The 26,238-nt window shown below is 35.4% G+C and overlaps 1 protein-coding gene across 2 annotated transcripts in view; it reads left to right on the plus strand.

The window, feature by feature from the left end:
* Positions 1–26,238, plus strand: part of KLHL4 (kelch like family member 4) — a 107,526-nt gene that overhangs the window by 66,162 nt on the left and 15,126 nt on the right. For both annotated transcript variants that reach the window (XM_047765600.1, XM_047765599.1), the window contains exons 2-7: positions 3,479–3,646; positions 4,023–4,159; positions 6,945–7,141; positions 12,027–12,239; positions 16,874–17,060; positions 24,831–25,055. In XM_047765600.1, coding sequence (XP_047621556.1) covers positions 3,479–3,646; positions 4,023–4,159; positions 6,945–7,141; positions 12,027–12,239; positions 16,874–17,060; positions 24,831–25,055 — 1,127 coding nt within the window. The remainder of the gene's footprint in view (positions 1–3,478; positions 3,647–4,022; positions 4,160–6,944; positions 7,142–12,026; positions 12,240–16,873; positions 17,061–24,830; positions 25,056–26,238) is intronic.

Here is a 26,238-nt window from a genome sequence, read left to right on the forward strand (position 1 = left end):
ATATTTTTAAGCTTCTACTGATTGTGAACCTCTATGTGCTTCTGTGGAATTTAATTTCAATTCCACCATTGTATGATGGTAAAAAGACACATAGCTTTCATTATTGCAAATTCAACAGTCATCACGTTTGCCTCAAAAGTCAAAGGGTAAAACATCCAGTTAGAAGGTGTATGAGTTCTAAGGATCTAATGTACAGGATGGAGACTACAGTTAACAATACTGTGTTGTATGCTTAAAAATTGCAAAGAGAATAGATCTATAATATTCTCACCACACGCAAAACAGTAATTATGAGCGGTGATAGATGTGTTAACTAAGCTTATTTTGGTAATCATTTCACAATATAATGTAATCAAATCATCACACTGTACATCTTAAACATACACAATTTAACATGTCAATTATATCTCAATAAAGCTGGGAAAAAAGATAAAAGATGGTAATATGCGTATTTTCTTGATGGGAATGAAATATTTAAATAATGAGGAAGGAGTACTCCCTGGAGAAGCTTCAGAATATAATCAAATTTGAAAAATATTTTGAACATTCATTCATGATAAAAACTCTTACCAAAGTGGGTATACAGGGAACATTCCTTAACATAAAGCCATTTATGACAAAATCACAGCAAATAAAATGTTCAGTGGAGAAAAGCTGAAAGCCTTCCCACTAAAATCTGGAACAAGACAGGGATGCCCACTCTCACCACTGTTATTCAACATAGTACTGGAAGTCCTAGCCACAGAGATAGGACAAACAAAAGAAATAAAAGGCATCCAAATAGGAAGAGAAGAAATAAAACTGTCCCTGTGTGCAGATGACATGATACTATATATAGAAAACCCTAAGGACTCAATCCAAAACATACTTGAACTGAGCAACAAATTCAGCAAAGTAGCAGGATATAAGATTAACATTCAGGAGTTCCTGTCGTGGCACAGTGGTTAACGAATCCGACTAGGAACCATGAGGTTGCGGGTTCGGTCCCTGCCCTTGCTCAGTGGGTTAACAACCCGGCATTGCTGTGAGCTGTGGTGTAGGTTGCAGACGCAGCTCAGATCCCGCATTGCTGTGGCTCTGGCGTAGGCCGGTGGCTACAGGTCCGATTAGGCCCCTAGCCTGGGAACCTCCATATGCCACGGGAGCGGCCAAAGAAATAGCAAAAAAAAAAAGACAAAAAAAAAAGATTAACATTCAGAATTCAATCACACTTCTGTACACTAACAATGAAATATTAGAAAAGGAATACAAAAACACAATATCCTTTAAAATTGCACCCCAAAAAATCAAATACCTGGGAATAAACCTGACCAAGGAGGTGAGACTTATATGCTGAGGACCATAAAACATTAATCAAGGAAATTAAAGAAGATGTAAGAAAATGGAAAGATATTCCATGTTCATGGATTGGAAAAATTAATATTGTAAAAATGGCCATACTACTCAAAGCAATCCACAGATTCAGTGCAATCCCTGTCAAGTTACCCAGGACATTTTTCACGGAACTAGAACAAACAATCCAAACATTTATATGGAACCACAAAAGACCCAGAATCGCCAAAGCAATCCTGAGGAACAAAAACCAAACAGGAAGCATAACTCTTCCAGACCTCAGGCAATATTACAAAGCCACAGTCATGAAGACAGTGTGGTACTGGTACCAAAACAGACATACAGATCAATGGAACAGAACAGAGAACCCAGAAATAAACCCAGACACCTATGGTCAATTAATCTTGGACAAAGGAGGCAAGAACATAAAATGGGAAAAAGACAGTCTTTTCAGCAAGTATTGCTGGGAAAACTGGACAGCTGCATGCAAATCAATGAAACTAGAATACACCCTCACACCATGCACAAAAATAAACTCAAAATGGCTGAAAGACTTAAATATAAGACAAGACACCATCAAACTCCTGGAAGAGAATATAGGCAAAACACTCTCTGACATCAACCTTACAAATGTTTTCTCAGGTCAGTCTCCCAAAGCAACAGAAATAAAAGCAAACATAAACCAATGGGACCTAATCAAACTGACAAGCTTTTGCATAGCAAAGGGAAGCCAAAAGAAAACAAAAAGACAACTTACAGAATGGGAAAAATTAGTTTCAAATGATGCAATTGACAAGGGCTTGATCTCTAAAATATACAAGCAACTTATACAACTCCACAGCAAAAAAGCCAGCAACCCAATGAAAAAATGGGCAAAAGACCTGAATAGACTCTTCTCCAAGGAAGATATACAGATGACCAACAAGCACATGAAACAGTGCTCAACATCCCTGATTATTAGAGAAATGCAAATCAAAACTACCATGAGATACCACCTCACACCAGTCAAATGGCCATGATTAAAAAGTTCAAAAATAACAAGTGCTGGAGGGGGTGTGGAGAAAAGGGAAACCTCCTGCACTCTTGGTGGGAATGTAAGCTGGTACAACCACTATGGAGAACAGTACCTTAGAAAACTATACATAGAACTACCATATGACCCAGCAATCCCACTCTTGGGCATATATAGACAAAACTTTTCTTGAAAAAGACACGTGCACCCACATGTTTGTTGCAGCACTATTCACAATAGCCAGGACATGGAAACAACCCAAATGTCCATCAACAGATGATTGGATTAGGAAGATGTGGTACATATACACAATGGAATACTACCAAGCCATAAAAAAGAACGACATAATGCCCTTTGCAGCAACATGGATGGAACTAGAGACTCTCATCCTGAGTGAAGTAAGTCAGAAAGAGAAAGACAAATACCTATATGATATCACTTATATCTGAAATCTAATATACAGCACAAACGAACCTTTCCACAGAAAAGAAAATCATGGACTTGGAGAACAGATCTGTGGTTGCCTGTGGGGAAGGGAGTTGGATGGATTGGGAGCTTGGGGTTAATGGATACAAACTATTGCTTTTGGAATAGATTAACAATGATATCCTTCTGTGTAGCTCTGAGAACTATGTCTAGTTACTTATGATGGAGCATGATAATGGGAGAAAAAAAGAATGTACACATGTATGTGTAACTGGGTCACCATGCTGTACAGTAGAAAAAAATGTATTGGGGAAATAATAATAAAAAAATAAAGAAAAAAGTATTTTGAATCATGCATACAATCCCATCCCTAATGACACATTTGTGATGTGAATAAAAATCAAAGAGGTTTGTATTTTGAAGTTTATGTTTGTGCATAAAATAATTACCACTAGCCCTGCAGCTGAACTATAAATATAGTTATTATATCCATGGTTACATTCCAGACATAAGTATTCACCATAACACTTCACTTTAATGGAGTTTAGAGAGAAATAATAGTGAGATATTTAAGATTGGAGGGCACATTTTAAGTTTACTTTAATTCAATATATTTCTTTTATAAGTATAAGTGCCTAAATTTCCATGGGACATTTGCACACTCACTAGGAGAAAAAAAACATATTCTCACACTTATCCCCCTTTCAGACTAGATACACAACATCCTAAGGAAATGAATGTCAGCAGATCTGAGGAGCAGTTCCATGCTGTAAATCATGCAGAACAAACTCTTCATAAAATGGAGAACTACCTGAAAGACAAACAATTGTGTGATGTGCTACTCATTGCTGGACACCTCCGAATCCCAGCCCATCGGTAAGTATCCTTACACAGACAGATCATTTGGTGAATATAGCAAGTATGAAGAAGAACGAATCAGTCCATTGATTACAAATTGGAGCACTGAGGAAAACTTTTTATATTGAAAAGGAACTAACTTAAATGATCCATTTCCCTGTGTGATGTTTCGAACAGCCAAACTAGAGAAATTAATGAAGAAAAACAGCATAAACTGTCTAAAGAAAATAAGCTTAATTAATTTACCTTTCTAATTTCACTACACTTTTCTGAACTATCAAAGCTTTATGCAGAAAACAGACTCACCAGTATCACAAAGTTACTGACTGTATTTCATGCTTTTCAGTGAGATTATGGGCTGATTTAAGTTCCTATGAAACATTCCTATTTTCAGGTTGGTTCTCAGTGCAGTGTCTGATTACTTTGCTGCAATGTTTACTAATGATGTGCTTGAAGCCAAGCAAGAAGAGGTCAAGATGGAAGGAATCGATCCCAATGCACTTAATTCCTTGGTGCAGTATGCTTACACAGGTAAGTGCTTGGCATGTATTAACTCATTCAATTCTTAAACAATAACCCTACATTTTATAACCGAGGTTATTATTATTCTGACTCTACAAGTGAGAAAATTGAAGGATAGACCAGTTAGGTACATTTCCTAAGGTAGTAAGTGGCAGAATCAGTATTTAAATTCAGTGGTATAAAGGAGCAAGAGGTAAATAATATGCTATAAAATATTTGACAATGAGAAAATAGAGCTATTTTAACACAAAGATGCAAGAGCATATCTCTCTCTCAAATGTTGTAGGTACATTGACATTTGTAAAAATGAGAATGAAAGTGGGATATTCTAACTCTACAGGTTTAATTTCTTCTTTTGAAATAATAACGTCATATTTACTCAAACTATAAAACAAGGTAACCAGTTGAGTTTGAGCACCAAGAAATATTTATTATTCATTCATTCATTTATTCCAACTTTATTGAGGAATAATTGACAAATATAATTGTATATATTTAAAGTATACAACTTGACTATATATATGTATTATATTTATATAGTGGAATAATTACCAAGATCAAGATTACTAATTCATACATCATCTCAATGTAGTTAACATTTTTTGGTGAGACCACTTAAAATACACTCTCAGCAACTTTCAAGTATACAATACCTAATATATTATTCCATGCTGTACTTCACATCCTCAGAACTTCTTGTAACTGAAACTTTATATCCTTTGACCTATATCTCCTCGTCTTCCCTTCCCCACCCCTATTCCACATACAAGTGATGCCATACAGTATTTATTTTTCTGTCTGCCTTATTTCTGTTAGCATAACGCCATCCAGGTTCACCCATGTTGTCACAAGTCGCAAAATTTCCATCTTTCTTATGGTTGAATAATATTCTATTGTATGTATGTGTATATTACATTATCTTTATCCATTCATCGGTCAAAGGACATTTAAGATGTTTCCATATCTTGTGAATAATGTTCCAATAAACATGGCAGTGTAGCTATCCCTTTAAGATCATGTTTTCACTTCCTTTGGAGTAGAATTACCGGATCTCATGGTAGTTCTATTTTTTTTTTAATTTTTTTCAGGATCCTCCATAGTGTTTTCCATAATGGCGGAACCAATATATATATTCACCAACAGTTCACAAAGGTTCCCTTTTCTCCAAAGCTTCACCGGCATTGAATATCTCTTTTCTTTTTGATAATAGCGATCCTAATAGGCATTAGGTGATATCTCATTGTGGTTTGGATTTGCATCTCCCTGATGATTAACGATATTGAACACCTTTTCAAGTACCTGTTGGTCATCTGTATGTTTTCTTTGGAAAAGAAAATGTCTATCCAGGTTCTTTGCCCATTTTTAATTGGATTATTTACTTTTGCACTATTGAGTTGTATGAGTCCTTTATATATTTTGGATAGTAAGCCCTTATCATATATATGGTTAGCAGATATTTTCTCTCATTCTGTAGATTGTCTTCTCTATTTTTTGGTTCCTTTGCTGTGGAGAATCTCTTCAGTTTGAGGTAGTTCCACTTGTTTATTTTGTCTTCTGTTCCCTGTTCTCTTGGTGTCTTGCCCATGAAATCATTGCCATGATCAATGTCAAGGAGCTTTTCTGCTGTTTTCTTCTATGAGTTTTAGAGTTTCATTGAGAAATGAATATTATTTTTAATAATCAGGTCAGGTTTCGGTGTCTACAGCAGATGAATAGTCATCTCTGAATCTGAGACTAGTTCATACTTCTCTGAGTTTCCTGAGATGTAGATAGGGCTATCCCTTCAAATTCCAGGATAAGAAACAACACACAAAAGTCTGCTGATGGACTGGACCCCTTTACAACACATTTTAGAGGTTGAAGATACAGAACATCTTCCAGTATGTATTATTCTTTTTTATGCTTATGCAATCAGATAGAACCCATATTAAGGTTTTTTACAAAGTACAATTATAAAGGAATGGATTATAGTTTATGTAATGCGTATGAAATATCATTATTTATAATTTTCTTATGCTTGGTTAAAACAAAAATTATAGGAATATAACTTATCAAAATTACTTATAACATTTGCAATAATTCATCAATAATTCTTGCTCCAAAAATAATGCAGATACAATAATATAAAGGAAACAGCTTAAATTGCTCTGATCTTGGTTTTTAAAATACTTTACAGATTTTTTTAAACAGAGTCTGTTTTTATATCTAAGAAAATAATCTTATAAGCAATTCTTTTTCTGAAGACTCCTGACAGCATTTTCTTTCTTTTGAGACAGTACCTGGCACTAATTCCAGGCATAATATTTGGGCAAAGTCATCCCTATAAACTAAAAAAATGCAGGTGCAGAACAAATGGACATATAGGATCAATGTTCTTATTTACCAAGATGTTTTCCCACACAAATGAGAGTTACCTGTATAGCCCATCCTTATACAATATGTCATAATGCCCCTTGATTCATATTGTAGATGGTTTTTGATATTTAGATGCAGGTCTGAGATGATAAAGAAACAAGAAACAAGAAATTGCTGTTCTTTACAATGATGGTACTCACTGTTCATTTATTCCTGTTGCTTTTGATAATCTAGTTTGGCTCCCTTCAGCCATCTTATAAGTGTTTGTACAGATTCCCTTGCATATATTCACCTCAAAAGATATTCCCTGAATAATTACTGTACACTAGAAAAAAAATAGCCCTATTGGTGAGGGAAATTGAAAAATTCAACTATCAAACATAAGTGTGTCTTACTTTATGGAATATATAATCATTCTTTACACTTTCAAACCATTTAGGTGTCTTGCAGTTGAAAGAAGATACTATTGAAAATTTGCTGGCTGCAGCTTGTCTCCTGCAGCTGACTCAAGTCGTTGAAGTCTGCTCCAATTTTCTCATAAAGCAGCTCCACCCTTCAAACTGCTTAGGGATTCGATCATTTGGAGATGCCCAGGGCTGTACAGAGCTTCTGAGTGTGGCACATAAGTACACAATGGTAAGATCAATTGCATCATGTTAATTTGTAGTAATAATACGTTAACAAACTACCCAAATTACTGATATGTTTACTGATGTGTGTGTGTGTGTGACTATTCTAAGGTTAAGATTGTAACACTGGGATAAATTCAAAAAGCAATATAGGAGTTCCCGTTGTGGCTCAGTGGTGAACGAATCCAACTAGGAAGCATAAACTTGTGAATTTGATCCCTGGCCTTGGTCAGTTGGTTAAGGATCTGGCATTGCTGTGAACTGTGGTGTAGGTCACAGACGCAGCTAGGTTCCCGAGTTGCTGTGGCTCTGGCTTAGGCCGGTGGCTACAGCTCTGATTAGACCCCTAGCCTGGGAACCTCCATATGCCATGGGTGTGGCCCTGGAGAAAGACAAAAAGACAAAAAAAAAAGCAATATAAATTTATATAATTTTCAAATGACTTGTACATAATAGATATTAGGTAAAAATATTTGTCTGGTTAGCTGTACTCAAATAAGGTTCACATTTTTTTTTAAACAAAAAAGATTTAATTAAATCTCAAAGCTTGGAGAAATGAAAATACTGCCCCAAATTAAACTGTACAAGTACATATTTCAAGTAGAATCCAAAGTAATAAGAAAACACAATTTCCCTGATGTTTTTGTACTATTAGAACTTTACTTTGTAAAATTGTACAAATTATTATTCCTAATGAAATTTAGATATTCAGTAAGTAAAAAACTAATATTAATGGATTGATATTAACTAGTAGAGCTTAAGAATTACCAAAGTAGTAAATCAGACAATTCTGATTGGGCTTTTTAATTGAATGGGCTTTTTATTTCTTAATGAAAATATTTTGGTTTAAAAGTTTGCAGTTTAATCCTTTAACTTAAAACCCCTCTCACTTCTACTAGGAATTATAATAAAATAATTAATGTGTTTGTATGTGTTAATTCTTTAAAAGTTGCATGGGATAAGACTATCTTTATTCAGTCAAATGACAGTGACATGAAATAAAAATTTCCATAGGGAGGCAAGTAAAAGTAGATAGAGGATATTAAATAAATACCATTCATTCCTTACCATTCATAGTAATAATTTCCTTATGCAAAGAGTATGAACTTTTTAACCTCTGAAGCAGGGAGAAATAGAAAAGATGGATCCTTCTGTGAAACTCAATCAAAAGATAAAGATTTAGGGAGTTCCGGTCGTGGCGCAGCGGTTCACGAATCCGACTAGGAACCATGAGGTTGAGGGTTCGGTCCCTGCCCTTGCTCAGTGGGTTAACGATCCAGCGTTGCCGTGAGCTGTGGTGTAGGTTGCAGACGCGGCTCGGAGGATCCTGCATTGCTGTGGCTCTGGCGTAGGCTGGTGGCTACAGCTCCGATTCAACCCCTAGCCTGGGAACCTCCATATGCCACGGGAGCGGCCCAAGAAATAGCAACAACAACAACAATAACAACAAAAAGACAAAAGACAAAAAAAAAAAAAGATAAAGATTTAAGCTAAGAAAATAGCTTTAAGATTCAAAAATAAAAGTATATAAAAGTGAACAACATAGAATCATAACTAAAAACAATAAAATTAATATTAAAACTTTAGAGTTGAGGTGCATGTATTTAAAAAGTATCTTCCTAGAGTTTTATACAGACCTTAATGTTTTAAAACTTGTAATTTTTTTTTGTCTTTTTGTCTTTTCTAGGGCTGCACCCACAGCATATGGAGGTTCCCAAGCTAGGGGTCTAATAGGAGCTGTATCCACTAGCCTTCGCCAGAGCCATAGCAAAGCAGGGATCTGAGCTGCATCTGCGACCTACAGCACAGCTCATGGCAATGCTGGATCCTTAACCCACTGAACGAGGCCAGGGATCGAACCTGCAACCTCATGGTTCCTAGTCGGATTCGTTAGCCACTGTGCCACTACAGGAATTCCTCAAACTTGTAATATTTTAATTCTCTAAAAATGTCTTGTAAACTCCCCCTTCATCTTCCCACCCCTGGTCATTGTTCAAAATTTGAAGTTTCAAACATATTCCTTAAACAATATCATTATATGGAAAATCGTATTATAATGGATTGGCATTTTAACATGTCATTTAATTATGCTATTTATATTCCTATGTCCTAAATATAGATGCCATATAATCTATAGGAACAGCAGTTCAAAGGTTAATCCTACCACAAAAGCCAAACATGAAAACTTCCTGTTAAATTACTTAAATTCTTGAACTAAGTATTAACAGTTTCCTGTCTGATATCTTACTCTTGCAGGCAAAACACATTCTGATAAACAGGTTGAATTATTTTTGTTGCTCAAAATGAACTTGTCTTCCTTTTCCTATTATGTGACTGAGGCTGAGTGTTAAAGCAGGATGTGCTTAAAAATGCAATAATGTTGTCTCCTTTAATCCCTCTTTAGTGATTTTATTGTCTATTATAAATACAGCAAAATACATAAAGATCTTGTATAATATGTTTTTGTAACACTGTATTGATAGTATAAAAATGTAAATAATTTTAATGTCTAAGATTAATGCTAAACTCTGAGGATTCAATTATAGTCATTTGAATCATAGATAGTAAAACAGATTGCCCTCCCTAATATGAGTAGGCCTCATGCAGAAATACCCTCACAGGCACACCAGAATAAAGTTTGGCCAAAAGTCTGGACACTCCATGGCTCAATCAAGTTGACACATAAAATGAACCATCCCAATCATATAAATGGTAGTCTGAAGCAATGAAATATTCAGCAGATATGTTATATTCATGTAATCCATTTTACAACAATACAAATGTGGATTTTAAAAAATGAATACCAACCCAAGGGCGCAAAACAAAACCCTTGGGAAGGTGCGTAGAAGAAAGTGTTTACCTTGAAATTAGGAGTAAAATAATTCCAAAATAAAGCAACTTAAAATTAATCTTTAAGCCCAACTAAATATTTCTCTATAGTACTGAGTATTGCAGTGCCCTATATATATAAAAGTGTATTGTGAATCATATTAGCCATTGAGTAGGGAGTAGGTTTTATGACTTTACACTCAGCCAGTCTCTCCTCTCTCGTTCTCTCTCCTTCCTTCATTCTTTTCCTTCAATGGAGACTGGATCAAGGGGGAATGAGATATGGGGTCTTCCATAACATCTATATGATTTCAAATTTTACATACACTACCAGTAAGTTTGAGAGTGTTTTATCTTTTTCTTAACCTTTTCATAAAAATTATGTCATTTATGAAAGGCAGTTGTAGCATCAAATAATTCTCATAGCTTATTTTCTAATAAGAATAATTCCACCTCCCACAAGATTGCATTGGTGATTTAATGTTTGTGAAAGAAATCTGGAAAGTATAAAGCACTGTATAAGTGTAATGTATTAGTATTATTACTAGCTTCATCATTTTGCTATAGGTGAGAGGATTTTCAACAAGGAACATCTGCTATAGTAAAATCAGTAGTTCTCTCTCAATTGCTTGGCTTAGTCACAAGAAGGTTCTTTGTCTAAATAGGCAAGTTAACTTGGAATTTATGGTATCAGAGCTTCCTGATGGGTCTATAAAACTGGATGATTATTGTATGGATAATTTTGCTATTAGGTTAACTCAGTTCCACAATGACTAAACTCAAAGGCATTGGTGGTTCAGTGGCAGAATTCTCACCTCCCATAATGACTAAATTCAGAGTGGAACTGAGAGAGTTATTTGACTTATCCAGGTCTCCCAGTTATTCAGAAGCTGTCTTAAGCTGCTTCCAGAATATCTATTTATTGTGCAACATAAACTACTGACTAGACATGTTTATATCAATTTCAAAAGTATATTTTATTGCATTTAAAACTTCAGATTTTTACTATGAAAAAATGTTAGAAATTATAACTGCGTTGTCAAAGAAAAATATATAACGTTATAAATAGAAAAAATATAGTGATGTTTTGACAGAAAAAACTGAAACACAGCTACCTGAAATTTGATACTTGACAAAATACAACACAAGTGACATAAGGGAGAATCAAGGTATAGTATGCAAACACTGAAAGACAGCCCCACTCCTCCTCAAAAAATAACTCCAGGGGAGTCACTTTTAGATTAAACTTAATCTTTAGATTTTTATCCATTGTAAAATATACTTTTGCCTTGATAAATAGAAGATTGTGCTTTTTCACAAGAGGGAGGAGTTTTTAATCAATCTCTGTCTCATCTCAAATAAATTCAGTATGTTGCCCCAACCTCAAATGCACAGCCAGAGCTCTCTCTCATGCTTTCAAAACAGCCTCCACTTTGAAAATGTTCAGACTTTCTCTTAAGGTTTTTTTTTTAAATTAAATTATAGTTTATTTACAATGTTGTGCCAATTTCTGCTGTACAGCAGAGTGACACAATCATATATACACATTCCCTGTCTTATATTCCCTTCCGTCATGTTCTATCCCAAGATACTGGATATAGCTCCCTATGCTATAAATTAGGACCTCATTGCTTATCCATTCTAAATGAAATAGTTTGCATCTACTAACCCCAAACTCCCAGTCTATCCCACTCTCTTTTTTTTTTTTTTGGCTGAAGACCAACTTGACATCAGTCAGTTCTGGATTCATAAACTGTGTCACCTGCAACAGCTGAGAGAGAAAAGCACTAACATCAACTCAGACACTATCCATGTGGCCTATGAAGCAGTTAAGGCCTTTCCTTGTGTTCAATAAACAATTCGAGGTGGAAGCATTTTGTTCTTCATCTTCAGAAGGCTCCTCCATTCTATTGTCATGGGCAGCAATAGCATCAATGTGCTATAAATGCACATATATGCCTCTCTGGCTTTTTCTGAAGTTTAACAAAGTAAAATGTTTTGATAAGCTTGTTTTGTTAAAAAGTTTCTAAAGTACAAAATTTCAGAAGACCTCTTTTTTCTAGGAACACTTCATCGAGGTAATAAAGAACCAAGAATTCCTCCTGCTTCCAGCTAATGAGATTTCAAAACTTTTGTGCAGTGATGACATTAATGTGCCTGATGAAGAAACCATTTTCCATGCTCTAATGCAGTGGGTAGGGCATGATGCACAGGCCAGGCAACAAGACCTAGCAATGCTGCTTTCATACATCAGACTGCCATTACTTCCACCACAGGTATGGAAACTTACTCAGGTAATGTAAAGTATAGTTCCAAACTACCACTAGGCCATAATCCATTCCTTATTTGTTTTATTTTATTCAGAGAATTTCTGGGACAGGATTTGTTTCACACATGTACAGCCTTCAATTAACAATACTAATAATGACAAAGAGAAAGGAAAAAGGTTTTTAAAAGATCTGCTGATAATCCCTAAACTTCAGCATACTTATTAATTTCAGTTTCCTCTATGACCAAACAGCACTTACGACAAGCAGGAAAATGACTAGGCTAACTCTTTTTCTTTTCCTGCCACATCCTAGGCAAAGTGATAATAACCATTAGAGTAGCATCCCAGAGGAGACTCTAGGAAGGAGCTAGAGTCTGGATAACCTACTACTAATAGCTGCTGTGATTGAAGGAATATTATAAGAGTTTCAGATGCACTAGAGCACCATTATAATGGTGTTCTCACCATGCATGCAGAAGGATATACTAAAAATGATTCTAAAAACCAACACCCTTTGATAAGATTCAAGACTGATCCACACCATACTAAATTTTAGTATGTGAACTTTAGTGAGGCTGGAGTGCAGGCTCAGTACATAGCTCTAATACTGGCAATAACCACAATTTTTTCTCTATAGCAAATTGATCAATAGTATATATCATTTATATATCATATAATTATGTGTGAATATATGGAACATATGCACACTTCATATACTATATAATCTGTGGCTAAAGTCCTCAAATGTCATTCATATTGGAAGGAAGGATTTTTCTAGACTTAATGGATCAGTAGTTTCATAAATATTAAAAATAATTGATTTTCAACAAATTAGTAATTAAATGTTAATATTGAAAAATGGAATATTAATTTGCTGATGAATTCTATAGTCTTTTTTAAAAAAAATTTAGCTGTTTGTTAAAGCCCATGGAAGAACGTATTTACTCTTTTTTTTTTTTTGCTCTAAAGAGCAAATACTCGCCGCATATGGAGGTTCCCAGGCGAGGTGTCCAATCGGAGCTGTAGCTGTAGCTGCCTACGTCAGAGCCACAGCAATGCGGGATCTGAGCTGTGTCTGTGACCTACACCACAGCTCACGGCAATGCCAGATCCTTGATGCATTACTCTTTTTTTTTAATTGAGGTATAGTTCATTTACAATATTATAATTGTTTCAGGTATATAACATAGTAATTCAAAATTTTTATAGATCATATTCCATTTATAGTTATTATAAAATATTGGCTATATTCCCTGTGCTGTACAGTATAACCTTATAGCTTATTTGTTCTGTACATAGTGGTTTGTCTTTTAACCCCCTGCCCCTATCTTGCTGTTCCTGCCTTCCCTCTATCCAGTAGTAACTACTACTTCTCTGTATCTGTGAGTCAATTTCTTTTTCTACTTTTTTATTTTTATTTTTATTTTTGTCTTTTCTAGGGCTGTGCCCATGGCATATGGAGGTTCCCAGGCTAGGGGTCTAATCAGAGCTATGGCTGCTGGCCTTCACAAGAGCCACAGCAACGCAGGATCTGAGGCGCACGGCAATGCCAGATCCTTAACCCACTGAGCGAGGCCAGGGATCGAACCCACAACCTCATGGTTCCCAGTTGGATTCGTTAACCACTGAGCCATGATGGGAACTCCCTTTTTCTATTTTTTTAATTGAAGTATAGTTGATTTACAATGTTGTGTTAGTTTCAGCTGTACAGCAGTGATATATATATATATATATATATATATATATATATATATATATATATCAGATTTTTTCCATTATAGGTTATTACAAGATATTGACTATAGTTTTCTGTGCTATACAGTAGGGCCTTCTTATTTATATAATATACGGTACTGTGTATATGTTAATCCCAAACTCCTGAGTTATCACCCCTCCCACTTCCCCTTTGATAACCATAAGTTTGTTTTCTATGTCTGTGAGTTTGTTTCTGTTTTGTAAGTAGTTCATTTGTATTGTATTTTTAGATTCCACATATAAGTGCTACCATAAGATATTTGTCTTTGACTTACTTCACTTAGTATGATAATCTTGAATTCCATCCATGTTGCTTTAAATGGCATTGTTTCATTCTTTTTATGGCTGAATAATATTCCATTGTATGTAAATATACCACTTATTTATCCATTTATCTGTCCAGGGCCACTTAGGTTGCTTCCATATCTTAGCTATTGTAAATAGTACTGCTATGAACATTGGGGTGCATGTATCTTTTTGAATTAGAGTTTCAGTCTTTTCTGGATATATGCCCAGGAGTGGGGCTGCTGGGCCACATGATAATTATTTTTAGTTTTTTAAGGAACCCCCATACTGTTCTCCATAGTGGTTGTACCAATTAACACTCCCCAACAGTGTAATAGTGTTCCCTTTTCTGCACATCATCTCCAGCATTTATTATTTGCAGAGTCTATTCCTTTTTTGTTATAATGACTAGTTTGTATCAATGTTTTAGTGTCCACACATTTGCTAATATATAGTATTTGTCTTTCTGTGGCTGAGTAGTGTTCCATTGTGTGTGTGTGTGTGTGTGTGCGTGTGTGTGTGTGTGTGTGTGTGTATGTGTGTGTGTATTATGGTGGGTGGGGCTGTGTCCCTGCCCAGGGAGTTGCTTGTCCTGTGGCATCCTAGTACTGGTGCCTACAGGCTGCTGGGCAGACACAGGACTGAGTCCTAAGACTAATAAGCTACAAGGAGGATTCCAAAATAGCCCTTGCCAGGACCAGTGTCCACCTTGCAGAATGAGCTCCCCAAGATGGCTGCCACCAGTGTCTATGTTTCCAGGGCTATCTCTGGTTGCCCACCACTTCTCCTGGTGACTCTCTAAGATTAGCAGGTAGGTCTGACCCAGGTTCTTTTCAAATTACTGCTTCTTGTGTCCTTGAAATGTAAAATCTCTATTTCCCACATCTGCATCTCCTGAATGTAAACCCTGCTGGCCTTCAAAACCAAACATTCTTCACTCTTCTTGATGCCAGATCCCCATGCTAGGAAGACCAGTGTGGAGCTTAGATCCCTTGCTCCTTGGGAAGAACCCCTGCAATTATAATTATTCTCCTGTTTGTGCGTCACTCATACTGGGGTTATGAGTCTACCCTTCTTGCTCTGTGCATTGTGGTTCCTTCTTTTTATCTCTAGTTGTAGATGATCTTTTCTGGTAGGATCTGGTCTTTTTTTTAAATAAATATTTATCCTGTAAATATCTGTAATTTTTGTGTGCTTAGGAAAGGAGATGAATTCAGAGTCTTTGTACTCTGCCATCTTTGAAACTCTTAGTACATGTTTACTCATAAGCCTAGGGTCTTGTTCAAAGCAATTTCTCATGCCTCCCACTACAGGCTTACTGAAACAATTTAAGGGGTTGAGGCCAAGGAGTCTGTGTTTTAACAAGTTTTCCAAATGATTCTTAGATAAGCAATAATTTGAGATGCACTGGTGTAAAAGATCAACCGTCCTTAACTTTATACTGTTGTAAGTCTATATTGACATCCCTTAAGCAAAGGGCTTAGTGTGGACTTCTCTTACTTTACTGGAACAACAGGAAGTATCTATCCCAAACACAACCAGTGGCACCTTGGTCTCTGACTTCTGAGTATGCCTAGAATGTGGACTGTGTGAACTTTTCCTGATGATGGTAGTGAGCAAAAGTGATCTTAAACAAATATGCTAGAAATGAAATAATGAAGAGCATTGTGATAAATGTCTGAAGAATATTTTTTTTAAGAAAAAACGTTACATAGCCTAGTTTTCAAACATATTTGCAGCAGCATATGCATTCCGGAAGTGCCTGGAGTCCCACCAGCCAAGTCAAAATAATGATCCATCAGAGATAACAGGTGGGATGAGAACAGAGTTGAAGTTAACCATTGCCAGGGAATATTAGCACCTCCATTCCGATAACCTGATCTTCTCAATGTGCTATATTGCAGACCTCCAACTCCAAGAAACTGATCTAAATGACCCTTGGAAAAATTCTGAAAAAAAACTCTTACTTTCTCAGTTAATTTCAGGAGGAGTACTTTACCTAGCTTTTATCTCATTAAATTAGGGTCATGTTATCTGCCAGGCAATAATGATAAGAAGGGATTGATTCCATATACTATTGCTGTTGAATTGGCTAGTTACAAATACGTATACTTTACTGGTGTACACACTTACATGTATAAATAAAAACCACCTGCTCTGTGCTTTGATTTGACAATAAAGATGCAGCCCCCATGGTGATATTATTTCATTTTAATTGGGCATGTTTGCACCACCTCCCATAAAACCACCAAAAAGATGGCTGCTTCTCTAGCTACATGCAATAGGGCAGGAGATGCTTGCTTTGTGCAGATGCAGCCATTCTCTTTCCTTTCAGCAAAACATTTTATGAGTGATTTTTCACTTTTACTCCTGGAGATTATATGTACATATTCAAAAGAGCAATACTATGTCAAATAAACGTGCATTAATGAATTAGCCACTATTATGAGCCTTAATCATAAAATTTTACTAACTTTAAATATTAAAAATAATACTTATACATTTGAATTAGCTTGTGTTTTCTCCAAAGTTATAGAAATGAAAATGCTATTTCTTATCATTTGTTCTTCACTTAATATACCATGCATCATTACTTTTCAGTTACTAGCAGATCTTGAAAACAGCTCCATGTTTACTGGTGATCTTGAGTGTCAGAAGCTCCTGATGGAAGCTATGAAGTATCATCTCTTACCAGAGAGAAGACCCATGATGCAAAGCCCTCGGACAAAACCTAGAAAATCAACTGTGGGAGCACTTTATGCTGTGGGAGGCATGGATGCTATGAAAGGTAACAGGAAAAAAGTAATCACTTTATAAAGCATCATTCAAAAAAGAAGCTATATGTTTAACATTATCCAAATTATGAGGATGGTATTAAAGCCATATTTAAAGGTGTGCATCTACAGCTAATTTTTACAAATAACATACTTTATGTAATTTTGCGACCTCCTTTTTTTTTTCTTACCTTATGGGATATAACCCTTTCATTAGTGTTTGCTAAACTCTTAATAGGTACTTTTATCTTATGGCAGTGATTTTATTTTTTATTACTTTTGTTCTATAGGACAGATTTAATTTCTTTTTCTTTTTCTTTTTTTTTTTTTGTCTTTTTGCTATTTCTTGGGCTGTTCCAGCGGCATATGGAGGTTCCCAGGCTAGGGGTAGAATCAGAGCTGTAGCCGCCGGCCCACGCCAGAGCCACAGCAACGCGGAATCCGAGCCACGTCTGCAAGCTACACCACAGCTCTCGGCAACGCCTGATTATTAACCCACTGAGCAAGGGCAGGGACAGAACCCGCAACCTCATGGTTCCTAGTCGGATTCATTAACCACTAAGCCATGACGGGAACTCCTTAATTTCTTTTTTATTAGACTTACAATATTATACTAGTTTTAGATGTATAGCATAGAGATTCAGTATTTTTGCAGATTATATTTCATTATAGGTTATTACAAGATAATTGCTGTAATTCCATGTGCTATATAGTATATCCTTGATGCTTATTTTATTTATAGAAATTTTATCTCTTAATCCCATACCGCTTATTTCTCAGTCTCTCCTTCTCTCTCAAACTTTGGTAACCACAAGTTTGTTTTCTATATCTGTGTGTCTGTTTCTGTTTTGGATACACATTCATTTGTATTATTTTCTAGATTTCACATATAAGTGATATCATACTGTGTTCGTCTTTCTCTGACTTATTTCACTAAGCATAATATTCTCTAGGTCCATCAACATTACTGCAAATGACAGAGTTTCACTCTTTTATGTGGCTAAGTAATTTATATTATATATATATCACATATTTTTTATCCATTTACTGTTGATGGGCACTTGGCTTGCTTCCATGTCTTGGCTATTATAAATAGTGCTGCTATGAACATTGGGATACATATATATCTTTTATTAGTGTTTTCGTTTTTTCCAGATATATACCCAGGAGTGGAACTACTGGACCATATGGTAGTTCTATTTTTATTTTTTTAAGGAATCTTCATACTGTTTTCCATAGTGGTTGCATCAATTTACATTCCCAGTAACAGTGTACAAGGGTTCCCTTTTATCCACATCCTCTCCAACACTTGTCATTTGGACATTTTTTGATGACAGTCATTCTGACAGGTGTGAGGTGATATCTAATTGTGGTTTTGATTGCCTTGCTCTAATAATTACCAATGCTGAGCATCTTTCATCTTTTCATGTGCTGGATATCCATCTGTATTTCTTCTTTGGAAAAAAGTCTATTCAAGTCTTCTGCCCATTTTTTGTTTTGGATTGGGTTATATTTTTTATGTTGAGTTGTACAAGCTATTTATATATATTTGTATGTTAACCTCTTGTAGGTCACATCATTTGCAAATATCTTCTCTTATTTCACAGGTTGTCTTTCCATTTTGTCAGTGGTTTCCTTTGTTGTGCAAAAGATTTTAAGTTCAATTAGGTCCCATTTATTTTTACTTTAATTTCTTTTACTTCAGGAGATAAATCCAAAAAATATTGCTATGATTTATGTCAAAGAGTGTTCCACCTATGTTATTACTAGGAGTTTTATGGTTTCAGGTCTTATATTCATATCTTTAAGCCACTTTGATTTTAGTTCTGTATATGGTGTGAGGGAATATTCTGATATCATTGTTTTACATGTAGCTATCCAGTTTTCCAAGCACCACTTGTTGAAGACCGTCTTTTATCCATTGAATATTTTTGCCTCTTTTTTCATAAATTAATTGACCATAGGTGCCAGGTTTATTTCTAGAGTCTCTATTCTATTCCATTGATCTATGTGTCTGTTTTGGTGCCAGCACCATGCTGTTTTGATGACTGTAGCTTTGTAGTGTAGTCTGAAGTCTGGGAAGATGATACCTCCAGCTTTGTTCTTTTTTTCTCAAGATTGAATTGGGGCATTTTCTGGTTCTCATGGCAGCAATTTTTAAATTTGAGTATTTTCTTTGCAGCATAAAATTTTTTCAGGGGAAATTTATTTAAAATTTATCATAAGTGGAAGGGACAAGGCCTTCCAAATTTGCCTTTATACATAAATAGAAGAGTGGCCTCTAACTTCTTGCTGTAAATTTCTTGATAGATGCTCAAAGACCAGTTACAAATAATCTTGAAGTGTTGACAACAAGATAAGCAATTCCGTCCTGGAATGAATTAATAATTTAACATAAGAACTTTATCAGTAGGAATAGGGAAATTTTTCTGAAGCTATCATCTCTACCCTGAACACTTATTAGAATTTATATTTGCTGGAGTTCCCTGGTGGCTCAGTGGATTAAGGATCCAGCATTGTCACTGCTGTGGCTCTAGTTGCTGCTAAGGTATGGGTTCAATCTCTGGCCCCAGAACTTCTGCATGGCATGGGAATGGCCAAAAAAAAAATGTACTTATTTTTCTATAACTCTGTCTTTTTACACTTGATTTTTCAGTCCATAGACCATGTTGCCAAAAGGATTGGGCAAAGACTTTGTAATTAAGAATCAATTGTGTAGGATATAAAATCAACCCACTTAAAGTTTGCCAAATCAAAATAGAAATGTCTTGACACCTTGTAGAAAATGACACAAAGATCAAAGTTCTGTGCCTCTACATCAGTTCCTTTTTTTGGTATATGTAACTGGCAAGACTATATAGGAAGTATGCCAATTAATTGTAAACCTATATAACAAGAGCTTGCGTATGCAATTATTTCCACAGCAGTCAAGTAACACTGGTTCTTCAGAAAATAACAAATACAATGAGATCTTATAATTAATTTCATGTCTGACAGGTTGATATTTTATTGTATTTTGTTAAATAGAATGAACATTAACATTTTAAAGGATTCTTCTATGATATTTAAATTAAAAGGGTACTAAATAGAAAATGCAAGCATAGCTATCCTTTGTTTCTGATTTTTTTTAAAAAAAGGGCCTAACAATGGAAAATTATGTGTTTTACTCTGTGGTTTTTTTAATCGTTTACTATTTTTCTTATTTTTTTCAGGCTTCTATTTTTTAAGTTGATATTACACAAATGAATGTGTTACACAAAATAGTAATAAGTATTTACAACTCCTTAACTTTTTACAACTCCTTACTTTCTCAAAATGAGTGAAATTTGAGCCTATAATCCCTTGACTCTATTAACACAGTTTGACATGGAAATAAATATGAGACTCTTGAAATACCTAGTGTATGGACATATAAAAGGCTTCTATGGGAAATTGCAGATACTACAATAATAGTAAAACCTGTTTTTGAGTACCTGAACCTTGATTGGCCTTTTGCAAACATCATTTCTAACTGATGTAATAATGCTACAAGATAGGAGTTCCCATTGTGGTTCTACGGGATTGTTGTCATGGGAGTGCTAGGACGAGTTTTGATCCTGGCCAGGCACAGTGGGTTAAGGATTAGGCATTGCCGCAACTGCAGCTTAGATCATGACTGTGGCTCAGATCTAATCCCTGGCCTGGGAACTCCATATGCTGTGGGGCAACCAAAAATGAAAAATAATTATAATAATAATGCTACAAGATAGAGTTAATTACCCCAGTTTTGCAGATGAGGAAACTAAGGCTCTTAAGGTCAAATAACCAAGCCAAGGACTAGAAAGGAAATTCTTACCCAAATTTTATGTTCCTTTTTGCTATACTACCACTATTTTAGAAGAAAGAGCAGCAACAAAACTGGCCCCTCTCTTTGGAGGTTTTCTTTTTTTTCTTTTTTTTTTCTTTTTTTTTTTTAACCACATTTTTTTATTGTTATTTCCCCACTACAATTTTTTTCCTACTGTACAGCATAGTGACCCAGTTACACATACATGCTTACGTTCTTTTTTCTCTCATTTTCATGCTCTGTCATAAGTGACTAGACATAGTTCTCAATGCTTAACAGCAGGATCTCATTGCTAATCTTCAGGGATCATTTCTAGAGTTTGGGGGTTTTAGAATCTATTGAAAAACCAGGGTGAGAACTTAAGAGCAAAAAAATAAAGAAAAACTACCTAAAGACATTAAAGTATATAAATAATATAAATATAAATAAATTACATTTATTGATTAAATACAAATCAGTATTACATTAAAAATATTAATTTATATTCTTAAACAAAACAATAAAAAGAATTTCTTATACATGCCTTTTTTTACCGTGTGTTGATTCATTTATCTTTTTCTCTTAAGATACTTTTTGAACTTTCACCTTTGATGTTTAGGAAATACAGTACTTCCTCAGTATTTAATTTCCTTTTTGACTCATACGATTGACTTGGAATTAGTTACTAAATATAGATATCACACAAGTGGCTGAGGTTAACTATAACTCCTACTGTGTATTTTAAAAGAATTATCAGAAAGTTGTAAGTATAATCACAGAGTCAAAATTTTTAAATGGTCAAACGATAAACATTGGGCTTTTATGCATACAATATAGTTGGTATCTTTTTCATTTATTAAAAACAATGAATTCTGAGAGACTATATGGAAGGGGACAAATTAAAAGCTAATACAGTGATTTTTAGTTCATTCTTAAAATAGATGGAGGAAATTACTAAATCAGATATATTCATAACTGCAGGAACTATTGTGTTCCAAACAATACTACAAAGTTTGGTTGGTTTTGCTCCCTCTTAAGTAGATCATAAGCGAGGATTGAATAGGAGTTTTGAGATAAAATAATAAACAATATTTACAGTGTTTTCGGGCAGAAGATCAATTTACACAGAAAAATTATGGAGTCCTAAACAGAGAGATTAGTTAAAAAAAATCTAATTTAAGTTTTCTCATCAAATATACAGCTACCATAACAAGGCAGCTAGAGGATTTACTTTTTTTTTTTTGTCTTTTTGCCATTTTCTTGGGCCACTCCCATGGCATATGGAGGTTCCCAGGCTAGGAGTCTAATTAGAGCTGTGGCCTCCAGCCAACGCCAGAGCCACAGCAATGCGGGATCCAAGCCGCATCTGCAACCTACACCACAGCTCACGGCAACGCCAGATCCTTAACCCACTGAGCAAGGCCAGGGATCCAACCCCCAACCTCATGGTTCCTAGTTGGATTCGTTAACCACTGAGCCATGACGGGAACTCCGAGGATTTACATTTTGATTAGCTGTAGCAATCATGGAAGTCGGCAAATGGGCTAAAGAAATTCAAGAATTGAAGATACAGAACTATCAGTCATATATGTTCACACGTACGAATAAGTGATGTGGGGTAAATTTATCTTTTAATTTTCTCTAATACCTGGGGAAAAATAATTTGGCGTGAAGCAAATCTCTACATTTTTTTCAATGTACATTTTCTGTATACAGCTGATTAATGTAGCTTTGTGCAATTTCCTGACTAATTACTTCACCATTAATACCTTCATAATCTTAACAATTAGTGCAACCTAGCTTTCATTTTCTAATCTAAATTGGCTTTTTGGTAAATTCCACTAATGAAAAGAGTTCAAAATAAAAAGTTAAAATAGGAAGGAGTGGATAGGAAGACAGATTTGGAAAGATGAAGTAGGAAGATATGAAAACAAAGAAAATTGACTGCTTGACAGAGTGAAAGTAGATGTTTGCTTTGTAGGTATTCCAGTTTTAGTAGTATCATCCAGAGGCATTTATTGTAGAAAAGATACTCCGCTAGGTGTGTTATTTGACCTCTCAGCAATAAACATCATCAATAGAGCAATCACTGACCTATAAATCAGCATTCAGCCAAATCTACCTTTTCAGTGAAAATGCAGGGATTAAAGAGAAATGAGTAAATGAGTGCCTGTATCGTCACAAGCTTTTTTGTGAAAATCCGAACTCTTGAGACTTAAATACTTATAGTGCACTATTCACCAGAAAAAGACTTAAAATAGAGAAAAGTTACACTGTTTCCACTAATCAATATAAATAGGAAAACATTCAGAGCTGCCATAGATATAATATACACTCCACTTAAATTTTGACTTGCTATAACCCCATACTGTAACCTTATAATTGGCCAGTGAATAGCCTTCAAATGTGAACTGTATTTTCATCATAACTAATGAATTATATTTTCTCCACAAATATCCCAGTAGAGGAACAACTGAAAAGTGATTTTGCTTATTCCTGTGGTTGGCTTTGTGCAATTGGGTTGAAAGTCCCTAAACCAGTCACAAGCTGTCCTAGGTATACTATATGGATGATTTTTTTTTTTTTTGTGGGAATGCATTTAGTAATACTTTCATTTTCCACTTTGGTTATTAGTCAGAAACATTCCTGTTGTGCAGAATCAAGTTTTGCTAAAAAATAACAGCAGCTATTGTTAAAGATTGATTAAAAAACTTTGCCTACAGAGGTAATAATTTATTATGAACTAGTGACAATTTACTATGGCAGTAGAGACAGTACACTATGATAATAAACTTGGTATTTCAGAAATTGAGTAGAAATGAACTTTTATTAACACATAAAGTAGGTAATACCTCAGAATTACATTCTTAATTATAATAAATAAATCCTACAAATGTAAATCACTATTTTCTTAATTATAATTATTTATGTTACCATCATGGAGCATTATGTGAATCAACACCAAAGGCCCATTTTTTTTTTTCATCTTTTTAGGGCCACACTTGCAGCATATGGAGGTTCCCAGGCTAGGGGTCAAATTGGAGCTGTAGCTGCTGGCTTTCGCCACAGCCACAGCAACACCAGACCTACACCACAGCTCATGGCCACACCGGATCCTTAACACACTGAGCAAGGCCAGGGATCAAACCTGTGTCCTCATGGATACTTGTCAGATTCATTTCTGCTGAGCCATGACGGGAACTCCCAAAGGCCCATTTAAAAGGAATTTTCATTTCTGTTTCTTTAGTCATTTGCATTATAAATAAACTACACACACATACCCTAAACAGAATAAAATAAAAGGGCATAAATTAATATGTTGAATGGTCATAGGCAATTAAAACTCTAATGGATGAGTAAAAAGTCAGTAATAGATCCCAAGGTAACTTTTTGTTGTAAAATATGGTGTTTGACACTTGCGTCAGTACTATTAGTAGCAATGTTATAGCCAAAGAAGCCATTATAAGAATTAAACCATATATATTAAATAAACTAATTTATTCTGACTCTTTCTTTTGGATTCAGGCATCGTGAAATATTATCCTTGCCTTGTCTCCCAGGTTGGAGAATCATCCGGGCTACTTTAATTTGAGTTGCAGTAATTGACTCTATGCTATAAATTGTAGGTTCATAAATATAATATGAATAATTCCAATTAAAAATTTGATACAGTCAGGAGTTCCTGTTGTGATGCAGTGATTAACGAATCTGGTTAGGAACCATAAGGTTGTAGGTTCGATCCCTAGCCTTGCTCAGTGGGTTAAGGATCCGGCATTTCCACGAGCTGTGGCATAGGTCGCAGATGTGGCTCGGATCCTGCTTTGCTGTGGCTGTGGCGTAGGCTGGCAGCTGCAACTCTGATTAGACCCCCTAGCCTGGAACTTCCAATGCCACAGGAAGTGGCCCTAGAAAAGGCAAAAGGACAAAAAAAAAAAAGTATACAGGCAGTTTTCACCACTGTTCACTATTGCCTTAACAGGTACCACTACTATTGAAAAATATGACCTCAGGACCAACAGCTGGCTACACATTGGCACCATGAGTGGCCGTAGGCTTCAGTTTGGAGTTGCAGTTATTGGTAATAAGCTCTATGTCGTGGGAGGAAGAGATGGTTTAAAAACTTTGAATACTGTGGAATGTTTTAATCCTGTTGGCAAAATCTGGACAGTGATGCCTCCCATGTCAACACACAGGCACGGCTTAGGTAAGAGCTTAATGTAAAATAGTTTCTAAAGAATGTACAATTAGTAGAGCTTTTTAAAAATTAAATTCAGCTGCACATCTTTGGGATTTAGCCAAATCCCTAGTCAAAATGTCTCTGAAATGCTGAAAAGCTTAAGTAAATAATAAAAGCTTGTAAAAATTTCCTGTCATTACAGATGACATACTTGTAATCCCACCTCCCTTCTACTGGTATTTTAAAGGGTTCCCACTTCAGAAATGATAAAAACTTTTAGAAGGAATACATTATTTAAAAAATAAAATTACAGCTGGGAGTTTTCTTCTCATCTTAATTTAGAGAAAGGAACACTTAGTAATGGAAAGACATTGTGTTTCTAGTGTCCCTCCCATAAGACACAAATCTATATTTAAGCAAAAGGCTTGGGATGCAGTTCGAAGGTAGGGATATTCAGAAAAACCACCTCACTTTGGAGCACCTCTAAGTTATACTTAAGCCAGAGGTTCCCAAGAAGTTAAATAAGGAATGGAGACTTCTGGAAGAGTGGTGAAATTTGATGCTCCTGAATGTTTGTCAAGATTCATGTTTCTTCATGCTAGTGTCTGTACATTTCAATACCAGAGAGTTTTTTTTTTTTAAAGAACAATAATTGCCTTGGTTTTTAAGAACTAACTTTTATACAGCTGAAGTGTGACACACAGATCCAAGACTAATATGGTTTGCCCCTAAATAGCTGATAAATTGTCTATGTCAAATGATAGACTGTAATTGCTCAGCTCAGAAGAATGAATAAGAGAGATGGAGGACATATTAGTGGAACTTATGGATGCAAAACAGAAAAGAGAAAAAAGATTGAAAACAAATGAAGAGAGTCTCAGAGAACTCTGGGACAACGTTAAATGCACCAGCATCCATATTATAGGGGTGCCAGAAGGAGAAGAGAGAGAAAAGGGGACAGAAAAAGTATTCCAAGAGATAATAGCCAAAAACTTCCCTAACATGAGAAAGGAACCACTCACTCAAATCCAGGAAGCACAACAAGTACCATATAATATAAACCCAAGGGGGAATGCCCCGAGACACATATTAGTCAAACTGACCAAAATTAAAGACAGAAAATGTTGAAAGCAGCTAGGGAAAAGAAACAAATGACATACAAGGAAACCCCGATAAGGTTAGTGGCAGATTTTTCAGCAGAAACTCTGAA

This window comes from Phacochoerus africanus, chromosome X (genome assembly GCF_016906955.1).
Source record: "Phacochoerus africanus isolate WHEZ1 chromosome X, ROS_Pafr_v1, whole genome shotgun sequence".
Lineage (NCBI taxonomy): Eukaryota > Metazoa > Chordata > Mammalia > Artiodactyla > Suidae > Phacochoerus > Phacochoerus africanus.